Below are 16,632 nucleotides of genomic sequence, written 5' to 3'. Positions count from 1 at the left end.
AGAACCTGTGTACTCACTTAGTATGCTTTGAGTATATGCCTGACTATGACTCCTCTAGATTGAATGGCTGTGTACTTTCCTGTGCTTTTGCAATGATTTATTGAATTGATGAATTCCCTATTTTTAGACATGTAAGTCACTTCTGAGTTTTTACTTTTATAAATAAGGCTGAAATAAGCATTCCTGAAAATAAATATTTGTGGATTCTGGTTATTTAGGGAAAGTTCTAGCTGTCTGGTGGCCAGGCTAAAGGCTTTGGACCCCCATTTCCACATTTCCTTCCAGAAAGTTTGTCCCAATTTCCCCTTGCACCATGAGTGAAGGAGTCAGCTACTTGTCATGCCTCTTTTGCACTGGGCATTAACTTTCACAAACCACTCCCTATTGTTTTGATTTGCATTTCACTGATTACTGTTGCTGTTAAACATTTATTTTTCATATGACTTTTGGTTCTTTTTTTATCTCATAAATTGTACATTTTGATCATTTTGTGATCTTTGCCTTTTATTTATAAAAGCTCTTTATATATTGAGAAAAAGTATCTATTAACTGTAATGGGGTGTAATCATATTCCCAGTTTGTCATTCACATGTTTATTTTGCTTGCAGTGATTTTTGATGCACAAGTTTTAAGGTTTTATGTACTCAAATCCCCTAATCTTTTTCTTTATAATTTCCTCTGTTGCAGTGATACTTGGCGCAAGTTCCCCTTCTTGAAATCAAATAAATTTTCACCTGCATTTTCTTCTAATCCTTTCAGTTTCATTTTTTTAAACTTAACTCTTTAATCCAGCTGGAATTTATTTTGGTGTGTAATGTGGAATAAGATCTGCTACTGTACTTTTTCCCAAGGCATTAACCAGCATCCATTACTGAATGATCTTTCCTGAGTGATTTGAAATATCACCTCTATCACATACTAACTTTGTACACATCAGCATTCTTTTTCTGGGTCCTCTCTCTTATCTTACTTTACTGATCTAACTGGTATCATAATATTTTCATCATGTGGCTTCATAATAATACTTCTGATATCTGGCTATATAAATTCAAAGTAGGCTATTTTAAAATTCCCCAAATCACAATGTATTAGCAGTGGCCTACTTTGGTCTCGTTCTAGAAAGGTGTCAGAAAGTTGAAAGAGCCATAGAAAGATCTTTCAGTAACTAAGTGGTGATGGAGCAGAGAGGCAAGTCCTACCACAGCTGGGCCCTTAAACCATCTAATCTACTGTGCGCATCTTGGAGAGAACTCATGGAAATCAGGAGGAAGTGAGGATGGCAGTGCTGATGGTTCAGATTCAGAAAACCCAGGCAAGGCCAGCAAGCAGAAATGGAAACTGCACTCACATACCTAGAGAAGGCCTTGTGAAGAGTCGGTAACTTATGCATACAGCACAAGCGACAAGATTTCACTCCAGGAGGTGTGACAAAGATGGTGTAGAATACAGATATTATATATTTTGTAGCTGTGTTTGCTGGGCTGGAAAATGGTGCTTACTTATTTACAAGGCCATGCATGATTCACGAACCTCCTCTACTAGGTGGGTTACAGGTCAAGGTCATTTGTTGAATGACCCATTCTGTGGGCCAGCAGACTTTCCAAAGAGAAAAATAATCGAAGGCACCCACAAGCCTGAGAGTGGGCGTGAATTTCATTGTTGATCTCCATAGAGAATAGCATAGGATCAGCGCTGGTGGGGATGTGAGTGGGAAGTTGGGGGCAGCAGAAGGAATTGGACTCACACTTCTCTTGTAGGTTTTCATTTTGTTTTGTCTCCCCTCTGTGCCTCCCCCATACTCCAAGTAGGTAACAGTCACCTTTCTCTCTCGGCTATTTCTCCTTTCCCTCTCTACACTTTCCCCAATGTGGCAGGTAGCTAGCTGAGCAGGCAGGGAGTTGTGGGAGTCCACTCTCCAACTCTAGAATATTATGGAGATTCTCCTTTTCCCCCCACAACAAGCTCTGAAAGCATCTGCTGCTGACCAGGACATCCCTAATGCTAACCTATCTTCCCTCCCCTGTGTCGCAGGCAGCTTCACTTACTGTTCTGCAGGGATGTAGCCATCCACCAAAGGGCTGCACTCCACGCCGGCCACCTTGACATGGGAGGCAATGTCCCGAAATTCCAGGCCCAGGTTCTCCCCTCGGATAGTGACCTTGGTGCCCCCTTCCCGGGGCCCTGTCACTGGGATTATCTGGAAAAAGGAAGATTAATAATTAGACAGACACCATGATACTCCCATCACTCACTTGCTGATGAGGACAGGAGAGAGGCTGCTGGCTCTTCTGTCATCTGCCCCAGAGACTCTGAGTGGATCCAAATCCCCAGGGGCACCCAAAGCCTGCGGTAATCAATGGTAGTTGCTTCTAGAAAAGCAGTCCGTGTTTGTGTGTGTCCCTAGGAGCAGTATTCAAAGCCCATGATACATCTTCCTCTTTCATAGAAGAAGAGATGAGGGGATGCAACATGACCAGCAATGCGACTGGGTGATTCACAGAAAATTGGGATTAAGGCCTTCTAGCATTTGCTTGTGATGGTTCTACTCCCAAGGAAAATAAAAACACCTCCTACCAACCCAGAGCTCTCTACATCTAAATGACCCTACCCACCTCTCAAGATCCTTCTCAAATGACACTGCCCCATAACCCAGTGTTCTTTCTCTCTCTCCACTTAAATTCCAAGGCACTTTCTTTGTGACACTTTCGTGGCAAGGATTCTTCGTGTCTTGTTCCTCATCCTTTCCACTCAGCTCACTCCTCCTCCAATCCTGAGTCTCTGGGAGCAGGTCTGTTTCACGCCCCCGTGTGGCCTTTTCAGGAACAATACTATCTTTATGTCTTGCATTGTAACTGTCATGAAACCTACAAGGGTCCAAATATCTTTCTGGAATTATCATGAGCATTTGGCACAACTCCTTTGCCTTTATTGCTTGGCCTGGTACAGCATGGATTTAGGTTTAATTTAAATTTTACCCCTGTACGCTGGTCAAAGTATACTGGCTTTCCCTCCCAAATCAGTGTCAAAAACTCATGATTAAAATGTGAGGACTCAACATCTAATTACCTGCTTTGAGGTGGGGGCTGCACAGTTAACACACAATCTCATCCTGACATCTCATGGGCCAGAGAAGGGCATGCTTCCATTCCTGGTGCCTCTGAGCACCAGCACCTGGACCTTAGCCAATGTCAGCAGGATTGGAATGGAAGGAGCCCAGAGATCCCATCTCTATCCCTTTTCAGCATGTTCCACTCTCCTCACCCTGCAGGGACACAACTGGGGATTCCATCCTGGAGTGAGGGTGAGAGACGGGGGAAGCAGAAGAAACCAGGCTGTGCTGCACTGCCCACCAAGTGGCAGCTTCACCAGGTGAGGCTGCTTACTTGCCACAGTCAAACTACGTCTTGCCTCCTACACATCCCTGTGCAGGTGAGTGTGATTGTGAATAAGTGTGTGCAGGGGTGTGAGCCAGTACACAAGTCTATTCCCAGTGCAGTGGAAAAACCACTTCCCTAGAGACACAGGCCCATTTCTACAAGAGGGAGGTGGACAGACATGGGGAAGGTGGGAGAGAGAGTCTGTGTTCTTCCCAAATGCCTGCCTAGCCAGTCCCCAAAGTGCCACTGGCACCTGGCAGCAGGGTCCCCATGATATTCTAGCCCTGGCTTGTCATTCTGAAAAAGGAGTTTATCTTTGGCCCGCTCCTTGGTTCCCCAGGTTCCCCTAGGGCCATCGCCAGTATGAAGGCAATAAACAGCCTCTATCACAGGGAGATTTGTTTAATTTGCCATCTCCTCCCTGTGATTTTCTTGGACCTAGGCCAAGAAGAAAGCAAGTCCCACCAATTGCACCAGACACACAGCCATGTGCAGCGGTCCTCCAGCATAGTTTCTTGTTGAGGGTTCTGGGAGGAGCTGTTCCACCAGGAGGTGTGAGGGTGAGGGGTGCGGACTGAGAAGAGGACATGGGCTAGGTGTGGGGTCTGGCAGTGATGGGAGGAGAGGTCCACCTGTCCTCCTGTTCCAGATCATGCTGTAGGTTAATTCTGCAAATATTTCCTCCAAGTCTGAGAGTCACTGTGTTTAGATTCCTACCATGCAACAGACTAAAGTGTGGACTGAGAGAAACCCTCAGAGCCTGTACAGCCAGGAATGTGGAGGATAAAGGGGCTGAAGCATTGGGCACATTTTGAAGGCCACTCCAAGGGGCTGCTTTGCTGGGTGAGGCTGTTCACCCAGAAAAGCCAGGATTCTTCTTCCTTTCATACATCCCTGGTGCATGTGCACAATTTGTGAGTGGGGGTGTGAAGTGTCACATTGCAGTAGAGGAGAACAGTGACCTAGGAGAACATGACTCAGGAGACCTGAAATTCGGGACCATGTTATTGACACTTGGGTTAGAGGATGTGTGCCTTTCTGAGCATCACCCTGTCTGTTGGGAAGACAGTGATCATCATGACCTGATAATATAACCCTGGTCTTGGGAGACTTTATGGGTTTGAATTATGTTTCCATCGAAGCCACAAAGTGAAGTCCTAGCTCCAGTGTCTCAGAACGTGACCTTATTTGAGGGTGACAGGGTCTTTACAGAGGCAATCAAATGTGGAGGAGGCCATGAGGATGGGTTTTGGTATAATATGATCTAATGAAAAAGGGAAATTTGGACACAGAGGAATGCACAGAGAGAAGATGATGGGAAGACACATGGGGAAAAGATGGCCATCTCTAAGCCAAGGAGAGAGATGTGGAACAGATGCTTCCCTCACAGCCCCCTGGAGGAACAGACCCTGCCAACACCTTGACTTTGACTGTCTACCTCCTGAACTGCGGGATGATCCATTTCTATTGTGCAAGATGCCTCGTCTGCCGTACCTTGCGATGGCAGCCCTGGGACCCTAATAGAACAGGTGGTTGTTTGGACTGACAAGGTAAGAGGTGTGAAGATGTGGGGAATTTCACTAATAATATGGCCAATGACTGTGCCTGCCACTGTTAAGTGATCATCTTCTCTACTGTGTACATTTGTGAAACTGTGCACAAATTCCCCTACAAGTATGTCCTCTCCTGTTCACTGAGGCAGAGACTGAGCCTCTGTCTTCTCCTCTTCTCCCTCTTCCAGCTACTTCGTGATCATCACCAGCATCCACAATGGTAAAGAGGTATTGAGCACCTATTGTGTGCTCAGCCCTGAGCTGGCGTCACAGATGTAAGACATGGTGTCGCAGGGGAGGAGCATGTGGAGAGAGAGATGCAGCCCTCTTTTTTAAGAGGGGATCAAGGGACTCTGGCCATGCTGGAGGAGTACAGGAGTGGGAGGAGGAGAAACAGGACTACCTAAATTAACTCCAGGGGCGGTGATTTCCTTGGCTTAGACATCCCTGGGAATGACTATCAATGATGAGCGGTGAGGAGGAAGCTGGTGAGATCCCCACGTGCTGGGCCCGGAGCGAGGTCCCTTGCCTGTGTGCGCGTGTAGAATCCTTCCAACTCCTCTGTGAGAGGATGCTGAGGCCCACCACACATGTGAGGAAGGTGAGGTGTGGGGATGGTGGTGATTTAGTCCCAAGGTACCCAGCAAACAGCTGGTGGAGCCTGGATTCAAAACCTGTTCTCCAGGACCCAGGGTCTGCATGTTTAGCTCTTCCCCATGTTCCTCGCTGGCTCTTCACTCCATGGCCTGTGTCCCTTTGGTCCCCCTAAACTGTGCTCTATCCTACAGCTCAGGGTTTGCTTTTTTTGTTTTTGTAAACAATGATTTGTGGGGGTAGGGTGGGTGCTGGACAGGCTTCCAGGTAATAAATAACAGGTACTAGCCACAGCGGGGCCAGGTAGGAAGTTGGGGACAAATGACCCTGGTCTCAGGCTTTGGGAGTTCTTGGAGTATGGTTAGGGACTCAGGGGGACAGAGGTTAGTCATGACGGAGGAAGCAGCAGCAGGTGTCGGTTCCCCCTTCCCCTGTGGCTCAGCCTTGCCCAAAACCAGCCCCCACCAGGCCAGGGAGAGAGAGCTCAAAGGCCTCTCTGTTGTGCCCTTTCCACCTCCCCAGAGCCGAGCTGTGCCCCCATGCCCATGCATCCTCCAATCATGGGCTGACACCTTGCTGAGGGTGCCACCAGTGAAACTTCAGGCCTTGCCATTAAGGCTTGTAGAGACAAAGGAAGGGGCTGGCGAGGACTGAGTCCTTCTTGATACAGCTCCTCAGAGGCTCCAACAGGACAGTTGAGCCCCTCATGATAAGAGTCTCTAATCTAAGCCTAAGCTTCAGGGAAGCCGTGAAGGAAAACTAGGGTGCCACCCTGACAGGCAGAGCAACCAAGTCTACCCGGTGACCACTGGGTGACCGACACGATGGCTGGGCAGACATCCCCCACACCACCAGCAGAATGTGGCAAAGCAGCCTAGCCTGGAGCCTGCCTATCTGGAGCAGGAGGCCTGACCCCGGCTTACCTCTGTGATGCGGGGATTCGTGCACTTGCTGTTGGCACCAGACAGCTCCAGCCACCGGCTCTCCTGGGCAGGGCAGTGCTGGCGCAGGGTACACTGGCCTGGGCCCTGGCACCAGCCACATGCGAAGTCTGGGTCGGCCTTGAGGCACAGCCCGCAGCTCTCGCGCATGGCTCCACACTTGTAGAGGTGAACTGCAGGGGGCAAGGGCAAGGGGTGCTTTGGAACGGCGGTGGGACCAGGAGGGGCCCAGAGAGGGACAAACAGTACAGTCCCAGCCTGGGGTGATGGGGCACAAAGGCAGTTTTGCCCTCTTAGCCATTCTGATGCAAAAAAGAACCAGAAAGGAAGTCCAGGCCTGAGCAGAGGGACTGAAACAGGAAGCTATGGGGGTCTCGGTTCACTCGGCACTCAGCAGGCTTTCCCAGGAAGTCCACCGCATGCCACCCCCTCCCAGAAGCCACCAGCCCATATACAGAGCCCATGCTCAAGAAGTAATGGAAAAGCATGGATGATGGAGAGGCTGTGAAGGAGGGGCTCAGAGGAAGAAGGCCAGCCCACTAGGGGACGGGGCAGAGTGACACCCACGAGAATGTAGAGCGGCTCCTTCCCTCTCTACCCCACCCCTTCTCCTCCCTCTCTTGCCAGGCCCCAGCCCTTCCACACCTTTATTCTGAGCTGGGTTGTCAATGTTGAAGTGCCCATTCCACACGACGGTCAACTCCACTGGCAGGTTGTTAATCTCCATCCCTTCATAGGAATACTGCAGCCAGGTTGGGGAGGAGGAGAGAAGAAAGCGGGGTCAGAGAAAGTTCTGGAGAGGGCCCACATGATCAGCCTAGGGCCATTAAGAGCTCATGGGCTAAGGACTGGTTAAGATTGTGCCTGTGTGCATGTGTCTACCTGTGTGCACCCAGTTCCCACAGGTGCATGTGTGTCCAGGCAGGGAGGTGCATAGCAAAGGGGCTGAAAGATAATGCAGGGGTGGACCAGGCCTCCGAGCATGCCCTATGGATGCCAGCTCACAGAGCAGATGGGAGCAAGCCGCTGGGTCATCTCCCGTGGGTCTCAGGCAGGAGGCCTGTTCCCATACCCTGGGCTTTCCTGCAAAGTAAAACCGAGGGAGGAGTCCACTGCCTCTCTGGCTGCCCAGGGAAACCGTGGCCCCTAGGCCCTGCCAAGTCTGTAATTAGACTGCGGAACTCTAATTTCCAGGATAGGTAGATGCTTTACCAAAGACCTGGGGAGGGATGATCACTTAACAGGCAGGGCGGTAGTTGCAGAGAATAAGAAAGGAAGGAGCTACATCCTAGAGGGATGAGAGTCTAGGGGTTGAGAGAAAAGAGGGCTAGATGGGAGCTTGGAGGTGAGGGGGAAATCCTGAGGACCCTGGATGACAAATCTGAGAATTGGAGCCTGGATGCTGCAGGCAGTCACCAGCTCAAAGCCAGGCTCATGCCCAGATTCCTGCTGTGCTTCTGTCCTGGGAGGGTCCCTCAGGGTCCTGCTCCCCTGCCTCGCTAAGGGATAGGAGGTAGAAGGTAGAGAGTAGGGGGAGGCGCTGGCTTGAAGATGCTGATGGAGAGGGCAGGGGCCAGGCATGCTGGCCCCTAGTCTGCCTTCTCATAGCAGACCCCTCTCAGTCCCCAGAGAAAGAGGGTTAGCAGAGGGAACTTAGAGCCCAACCTGGGCAGCAATTTCCAACATTTACCTGGTGATTTTCCTGTTATTCCACCAGACTCTGCTCGCCACAGAGTGTGGGATGGAGAAAGGAATTAAGACTGACTCTCTGCAGAGGAGGGGCTGAGGCCTGACAAATTAAATCTGAATTAAAAATTCGGAGGGCTGGGCTGGGGAATGTTGATGGATATCACGGGAGGCCGCTGAGGCTCCCTCCTCCAAGTTGGCCATGAGAACTCCATGGACAGGCAGGGTGGCCACAGGACATGGGAAAACACCCCTGGGAAGAACTTCAGAGGGCTACTGTCCACACCTCTGCATCTGGGCAGGGATAGATCTGCACTCTATTTATAGGAGCTTCTAAAGGAGATGTTACATCCTCAATGCAGGAGATCACCCTAAATTCCTGAGTTACGGAATGTGCTTCCATGAGAAGAGACTGTGACGGTGACGCTGGTCTCACACAGCAACCCAGGAGGACGTACCTCCAGCCGCTTCAGGCTCTGCCCTAGTGTCCAGAGTTCTAACTCCCTCCCTGGCAAAGCGAGCCAGGGCCAGAGAACCACGTTCGGCGATTGTCCCACAATGGAGGCGTTCTCACTGCATCCCCCTCATTGAATCTCTCTTGTGACCAATGGCACCAGGACCAGGGTCTGAGCTCACAGAATAAAGCAGAGGCTCCTAGCCCTGCAGAAACCACAGTGGCGACTCTGATCATTGTAGAATTCAATCCTCAACTCCCCAGAAGTTGTCTCTGCAGCTGGGTCAGGCTGGATCCTCCTAAGTTGTCCTGAAAACATCTTCTACTTTAAACTGATGGTTCTTAGAGTGGTCTATGGACTCCTTCATCAGAATCATCTGGGGGGGGGGGAAGGGGGGACTACTAAAATGCAGATTCCAGGGGCCATCCCAGATCTACTGAACTGGAATCTCTGGAGATGGGGAGCATTTTGAGAGCTACCCTGTGATCCCATTGCTGGTTAGAGAATCCCTGCAGTCTGTTAGAAGTAGGGAGGCAGATGACTGTCCACGGGGAGAGAGAAGGGTGTAATAGAGGATGCCCTCTCTCCCTCCGTGTGTGTGTGTATGTCTGTGTGTGAGAAAGACAGAGGAAGAGAGAGAGAATTTCTAGTCTTCCAGTTCCTTTCTCCAGCCACATTCAATTTCTTCCCATCCTTCCCCTCCCTCTCTTTAAAGGTCCCAGTGGGAAAAGGTGATCCCAACAGGTTCAAGCTGCTCCCTGGACAGCTCCAGGCAGGGCTGACTGTTCTAACCCAAGCTGAGCACCATCTGATCACCTGGAGGTAGCGCTGGGGTGGGCAGAGCTCTGACCTTTAGGAGGGATGCTGGCAGTGGCTATGTCAGGATGGGAGCCTGGCTTCTGCTTTCAGGCCTGGGTCTGGCTGAGACATAAAGTGGAAGCAGCAGGTGGTGACCAGGAGTGTGCTGGCCAAAGATCAATAAATCCTCAAGCCCTGTCTCAGGAAGGATCTGACATCCCACAGGGAGGAAGGCAAAGAATCCTATATGGGTATGTGTGTGAGCATCTGTGTACACAAATGCATTTACGTGCATGCTGACTTGAGGAGAGGTCAGCACACATCTCCATGTGTGTGTGCCTTTCAGTTCCTTCCTGCTGCCACATTCAATTCATGGAGATGAGGTTAGCACACGTCTCCATGTTACCTGTGTGTCCATAAATGCATGCACACACACACAGACACACAGACACACACAGTTCCACAAAGTGACCAACTGTGTGACATAAGCAGATGATCCAAGTCTTAGTTTCCCCATTAGGAAAGTGGGATTCAAAGCAGTTCACGTCTCCTCGGATTGGTGTAAGCATTCGAGATCGTGCACAGCATGCTCTGAGCATAGTATCTGTCATATGGTCTAAGCACTCAAATGCGATTGTGTATTTTAATCTATGTGCATACATTTGGGGATGCTATGCAGAACCATATTCGTGTTGCCTCTGTTTATGTCTGTGCAGAAGAATAATAGCAGCCATGCATTGAGTGTTTCTGCGCCAGATCCTTAATACGTATGGGGATGTATGCATATGAGAACGCTTATGTGTTTGGTATGTGTGTGTGTGCGTGTGTGCAAGCACAAATTTTCCCTTTGAAGAAAATTGAAAATATAAAAGACATTAAGGCTCAAATGTGCTGGGCACTGCTTTCTCTTTCTCTCCCCCAGTCCCGAGATCACAACTATGAATATTAGAAAAATCATTAACCCCATGTGCTCCCCCTCCTCCCCACCACCCCCTCTCTAGGGAAGTTTTCATCCTTCCTGGAGGCTCTCTTTCTGGTGGTTGACCTGCAATGTGCCTGGGGCAGGGTAGGGGAAAGGGGTGGGTATGGCAGACAGAGCCTCTCTGCCTCTGCAGTTGGGAGCCTGGACCGAGGGCTCCCATCCCCCAGGATCCCCCCATCTCCACTCCACTTAGCATTTATATAGCTCTCTGTAATCAGCAGGCAGTTAATCTGCACAAAGCTTGGAGCCCAGGGAGGACAGGCTGCAGGCTCCTGGAGGCCGGGAGGTTAAGTGTCTCAATCAAGGTCTGGCACACCATGCAGGGCTAATGGATGACTTTCCCCATAACCTTGGGAAAGTGTGAACCTCAGCTTCTACTCCTTCTAAAGCAAAAATGAGACCTCTATATAACTGAGACATTCTCTCCATCAACCAGTTCCTTGTCCCAAGATCTGAGATATTTTGCTGGAAAGTTCTGCCATTTGGGCAAACAGATCTCAACAACCTAACGCTACACAAGAAGCTGGTATGTACACTGTGTCCACCTCGAGTCCCGAGGGCTCTGCTGACCCCTTTTCAGCCGTGTCCCAGTAAAGTAGAAAGGGAACACGTTCTCTTCCTATTGCTCCCCGTCCTTGTTTTGCACATGGTAGATAAAGGTGCCAAGAGAAAACCAGAGGCCGGCATGAGTCCACGGAAGCAGGGCCTGTGCCCCGGCCCTCACAACCAGCACTTCAGCCAGCCAGATGCCCTTTGCAGCCCACTCACTGGTGTGATGTGGCAGCCTCTGAGGGCTGGTGGCCACACACTATTAGCAGCACTTGACATTTTCCTAGAGCCTTGGTCTAAAGTAGGCCACGAATACCCCCAGTTGCTTTCCCTCCATTGCTGCCTGTGAGTTCGCCCTGTCCTCCTCCCACCAGCCTCTGGGGGCTGCAGTCATTGGCTCAAGGCCTGTCCCCACATAATGGGGTTGGAAGTGGTTCCACCACCCCAGAATAAAGTGAATTTTCTTCTTTTTTCTCTGTTCTTCTCTGAGACCACTTTATCACCCACCTCCCTCTGCCATCAGAAACTCAGGGATTTCTCTGTTAGATCCCTTGCCCAACGCTGTTTCAGATTGTTCATGGATTTAGGGAACAAAATGATTTCTTCTTCCACACAATCCTCTTTGAGGCTGATCAGACCGAACTCCCAGGAATAACACCAAAGCTGCGGTAGAACGTGCTTCACTGCTGTTCTTTGCTTAACCTTTGATTAGGGGATGTGTTATGAAAGTGGATTCAAGTTCTGAACTTGTGCCTTACTTGCTGTGTGATCTGGGGATGGTCACTTGCCCTCTCTGGGCCTTAGAGACCTTATCTTTAACAGGATTAAGTAGATAGTCTCTCAGGTCTATTCTTGCCTGATGGTAGCCTGTTTTTTCTAAGTATGGTGGGAGAAGGTTGCCCCGATCATGACCCCAAAGATATCTGAAGGAATCACTTGATGGCAAGCAGCAACCTGACCTAGACTAGCATTTAGACTGGGATTCCACTGCCCTCCATGAAAAGAGGCTCCTGGGAAATGTCAGAGCTGAGCCCTCCAGAACCATGTGATTCCAGGGGATCCTCCTAAGTAGAGGGGACTCCTCCTGGAGTCTAGTGTTTGAGGGTACCCTTCCTCTTGCCTCAGTTTCTTCCTCAGATTTAAAATGGCAGAGAAATCAACTCTCCTACAACTGCTGGTGTCAAAATTTAAGAAGTCATGGAGGCAAAGTGAGCTGGGCTGCTTTGGAAGCAGTGACCTGGAGGCACCCAGACTTGGCTAATGGTGGGTGAAGAGGTTGCAGCTCTGAACTCCAGAGTGCAGTGGGAGCTCTCCCCAGGTCCCAAGCTGGGGGCAGGGCATGGGCCAGGAGCTTCAATATCAGGTTCTCTCCTTGGTGAAGACAGCGCAGCTTCCAGGCCTCCAGCCCCAGTGCCAACAGGGCCAGAGGTAGAACTGACCACCATGTCCCGAGACATCAGCCTTTCAGGGGTGAAATTCCCATGAGACGAGCTATGTGACTTGCTGATTTCTTAAGGCCCAAGAACTCAATGTCCGACAAACAGACTGTGCCCACACTGGAGCCCAGCCATTCCCTTCCTTTTCCCTTGGGTGCCGACCAGGGTGCTGGCACTAGGTACCCCATGGGACACCATGAAGGAGACAGCACTCACCTGCCTGGGGCTGCTGAGACCCTGTGTTCCCAGGAGGCTCTGATTTCGCTCCCACATTCAGGGAGTTCCCTGGGATGGCTACAGACTCATTTGGTCAGGCAACTCTCGGCCTGGGAAATACTGAGGACATTTCAACACAATCTACTTCCAATTCTGGCAGTCAATAGAACAGCACAGGGTCCCAGGGGGCTTCTTAGAAGCTAAAATTAGTCCCCAGGGCACAAAGGAACTTCGGACCAATGGGTTTAGAAGACTAACTTGAGCTGTTGTCTGGGGCATCTTTGTCTATTAACAGAGTCAACCAAAGCCCAGGCCATGGCACCCAGTTTTATGACACCTGTGTCCCTCTCTTAGGGAACTGAGGGCATGGCCATCTGCAGCTGCAGGGTCTCTCCACCCTCCTGACATCCTCGGATCCTTGGGGCAGCTTCTCTGAAGAAACAAGGCTATTTTCCTCATGGCTTGAGATCCTCACCAGCCTCCTGCAGAGTCAAACATGAGGCCCAGATGCGGGTCTCTTTCTATAGGGAGCTTCTTGTTTTGGAGAGAATGGCTTGAGCCAAACCCCTGGGGCTGATCTACTTGGCCTCAGAATTTATGAGGAAACAGGAGGTGTTTAATATCCCCTTTGCTTGCAGGTTTAATCTGGAGTGGTGCAGAAATCTGAAAAATAGCCTGGCCCCCAGGGGATGATGGGGATGGGCACACAGGATGCCGTGGGTGGGCACACAGGATGCCGTGGGGACAACATCTGGGGTTACAGAGATTGTGAGAGCAGTGACCAGTTCTATTCCTGTAATGCTGAGTGACCCAGGGCAGGTGCGTGGGCCTCTCTGAGCTCCATTTTCCCTTAGACTACTTCCTGCAGGAAGACTGGGGTGTCCCATGAAGTCTGGGACTCTCCTGTCACACATCACCTCTCCAAATACAGACACTGCATGTGAGTTCCCAGGAGCAACTAGAAGCGTCACAGGAAGCAGTGTGACACAGGAGGGGTCCTTGAATCCAGGCCACCTCTGCACTCACTAGTTGCGTAACATTGAGCAAGTCACTTACCTTCTGACACATTTTTGGGTGCGTTACCCCAAAGTGAACAGAGTTTCGACTTTCTGGGCTAGCACTTGCACACACAGCCCCTTCGAAGGATGCCTGTGTATCTAATTTTGTACTTATTATGTTTTGGTCTTGAAGAAGGTTCCCAAATCATATGTCTTGCCCCACAAACCTAGATATGCTCCTGCCTCTGGGCCTCTGCTTTCTCTTTTGTGCAGTGAAGCAGCACTTTAAAGTTCCTTATAACTTGAAAATGTTCTGAGTCTATATGTCTAGTTGTTCATCTCTGAGCATCTCGGCGCAGAGGAGGAGCCCAGAAAGAGAGAGAGAAAGAGACCAGAGCAGTAGCTGGAAAGGCAGCACAGCGGGCGCAGAGGGAAGTGGGCAGGAAAGGCGATACACAGGTGGGGTTCACCGTGGGATACCTTGGAATTAGGTAGACAGCTGTCGGCAACCTGGGGGCTGCTGACCACTCACTGATAGATTAATGTGGATTTGCTACACATTGGGCAGGGTTTGTGCTGCTCTAACACTCCCCCGGCCTGCTTCTTCCCATTTGTCATTCCCTCCCACTGATGCTTGGTCTGTCTCAGAAGCCTTCTCTGTTGTTTCTCTGTTCCATGCCCTCTACGTAGGTATGAAAGTGGTGAGAGGTCTTTGGGAGCTCAGATGAGGAACTCAGATCAGACCTGTTGAGAAGGCAGGGCGCAGGGTCTCCAGAGCTTCTCGGGAAAGAAGATGGACACGAGGGTTGCTGGAGCCCAGCATCTGCCCACAAACAGGGCTCACAGCTCTGCAGCTGGTCCAATATCCCTTCTAACCCCATGGACAACCTTCATCAAAAAACATTTACAACTGGGGCCAGGCCCTGGGTGACCTCAGAACGCAGTGTGCTGCTGGGGCAGGTGTTGTGGGGCTGGGATGGGCCAGCAGGCATGGGGGACGTACGTGGGCAGTTTTGTGCATGTTGGGGAAATGCCTGCAGGGTTGAGCTGATTTGGCTCCTAGAAGACAACACTGCTGGGGGTGGGGCTGGGGCCTGGCCTGGTGGCGGGCAGGGTTGAGCGACTCACAGAGGTGTTCTGGCACTGCACGCTGGAGCTGTTGAAGCGCAGGGCGGGCACCCGCTGCTCGCTGCCCTGGATGTTGAGGATGCATTCATAGCCACGCTGCCCAGACTGGGGCTGGGGGAGGTTCTTGGCCTTCAGTGTGATAGGCTTGATCACCTCCACGGGCACCAGGATCTTGTCCACTCGCAGCAGCTGGGGGCAGTCCTGGGGACAGAGGGCATGGCTCAGGCTGGACAGCCAGGAAACCAAATGAGCAAGGGCCTCTGCAGATATAACCCAGACGTTCCCGGTCTCCACCCTTCCACGGACACACCTACAGCTGACCCCAGAGGTGCTCATGCCCATCCAGTGGGCAATGCACTGAGAACAGAAATGAAACAGGAATCTGGAGTCCTAGTGTCATATCTTGAGGTGGTCCCCACCCTCTTTGGGTTCCATGAATGCCTTCCCTGGGCAGTCTGGATTATCTGACACTCCTGCGGCCTCCTTCTGGCACCCTCCTACCCTAGTAGGAACTGTCCCTGCTGGCTGGGCCTCCCCTCCCACTGTGGAATGATGACCTCTTTGCCTGCTAAGTTCCAGGCTGTCAAGAATTGGGACAGGCTGGGCACGGTGGCTCACACCTATAATCTCAGCACTTTGGGAGGCCGAGGTGGGTGGATCATGAGGTCAAGAGATAGAGACCATCCTGGTCAATATGGTGAAACCCCGTCTCTACTAAAAATACAAAAAATTAGCTTGGCATGGTGGCGTGTGCCTGTAATCCCAGCTACTCAGGAGGCTGAGGCAGGAGAATTGCCTGAACCCAGGAGGCAGAAGTTGCGGTGAGCTGAGATCGCGCCATTGCACTCCAGCCTGGGTAACAAAAAGTGAAACTCCGTCTCAAAAAAAAAAAAAAAAAAAAAAAAAAAAAAGAGAGAGATCGAGACCATCCTGGTCAACATGGTGAAACCCCATCTCTACTAAAAATACAAAAAATTAGCTGGGCATGGTGGCGCATGCCTGTAATCCCAGCTACTTGGGAGGCTGAGGCAGGAGAATTGCTTGAACCCAGGAGGCAGAGGTTGCAGTGAGCCGAGATCACACCATTGCACTCCAGCCTGGGTAACAAGAGCGAAACTGTCTCAAAAAAAAAAAAAAAAAAAAGAATTGGGACAGATGACCCCATGAGAAGCTCCGCAGAGGCAAAGCCCTGGGCCTTGCTCTCCCCTGGAATGTGAGTTTGACTGCAGCAGGGGTGTTGGGAGGGCCTTCTCTAGTGGGCTGAATCTGACGTTTGAGAATGTTCCAGAATGGGCCCCAGAGGCCTTTTAAATCCAGAAGCCTCTGACCAAGCTCTAGGATGTTCTGACCCCGAAGAAATGTCTCTCAGAGTAGAAACGCCCTGAGCTCTTTCTGGATGCTAGCAAGGGGTATGCTTAGCCCTGTAGCCACAGGAGCCCAGGTGGCCTTTGGGATGGAGACAGTGAGTCACTGGGCCCCTTTTCCCTGGTGCTGTCAGCCTTGTCCAGGGAGGGCTGTGGACGTAAGGAGGTCAGAAGCAAGACAGTGGGTGCTCTGCCCAGCTGAGTGGTAGGAGCTGCTGTGTTGCTGTATTCTCAGGAGCTAGGTGGAAGACAGTCAGTATTCTAGCTTCTGCTGATGGAGGTGGGCAGGGGTGAGGACTTCCATAACACAAGCATGGCCTGGGCACCCCCAGTGCCAGGCAGGTCTCACCATCCCATAGATTCCTCCATCTGTGGCACTGTCTGGGGCATGCTAAGACAGATGGCTCCTGGGCAGGTTGATCATCAAAAGCATGACACACATGTTCTTTCTGAGGGTGCTTCCTCATGGGCTCACCACTGACTCTCAGCAGAGGCTGCTCTCCCCCTACCCTAACACGTGTCCTCAGCAGAGTCAGGCAGAAAGAAAGCCATTGG

General features: G+C 50.9%; 1 protein-coding gene across 8 annotated transcripts in view; it reads right to left on the bottom strand.

Annotated features, from left to right (window-relative positions):
• The window catches only part of PLXNA4 (plexin A4), a 458,580-nt gene that overhangs the window by 72,765 nt on the left and 369,183 nt on the right, over positions 1 to 16,632 (bottom strand). For all 8 annotated transcript variants that reach the window (XM_078343727.1, XM_078343726.1, XM_078343725.1 and 5 more), the window contains 4 exons: positions 14,714 to 14,914; positions 7,111 to 7,207; positions 6,448 to 6,638; positions 2,046 to 2,197 (listed from right to left, as the gene is read on the bottom strand). In XM_078343727.1, the coding sequence (XP_078199853.1) occupies positions 2,046 to 2,197; positions 6,448 to 6,638; positions 7,111 to 7,207; positions 14,714 to 14,914 (641 nt within the window). The remainder of the gene's footprint in view (positions 1 to 2,045; positions 2,198 to 6,447; positions 6,639 to 7,110; positions 7,208 to 14,713; positions 14,915 to 16,632) is intronic.

Source organism: Callithrix jacchus, chromosome 11 (genome assembly GCF_049354715.1).
Source record: "Callithrix jacchus isolate 240 chromosome 11, calJac240_pri, whole genome shotgun sequence".
Taxonomy (NCBI): domain Eukaryota; kingdom Metazoa; phylum Chordata; class Mammalia; order Primates; family Cebidae; genus Callithrix; species Callithrix jacchus.
The sequence above is the reverse complement of the archived record's forward strand: the minus strand, read 5'-3'. Positions and strand labels throughout refer to the sequence as shown.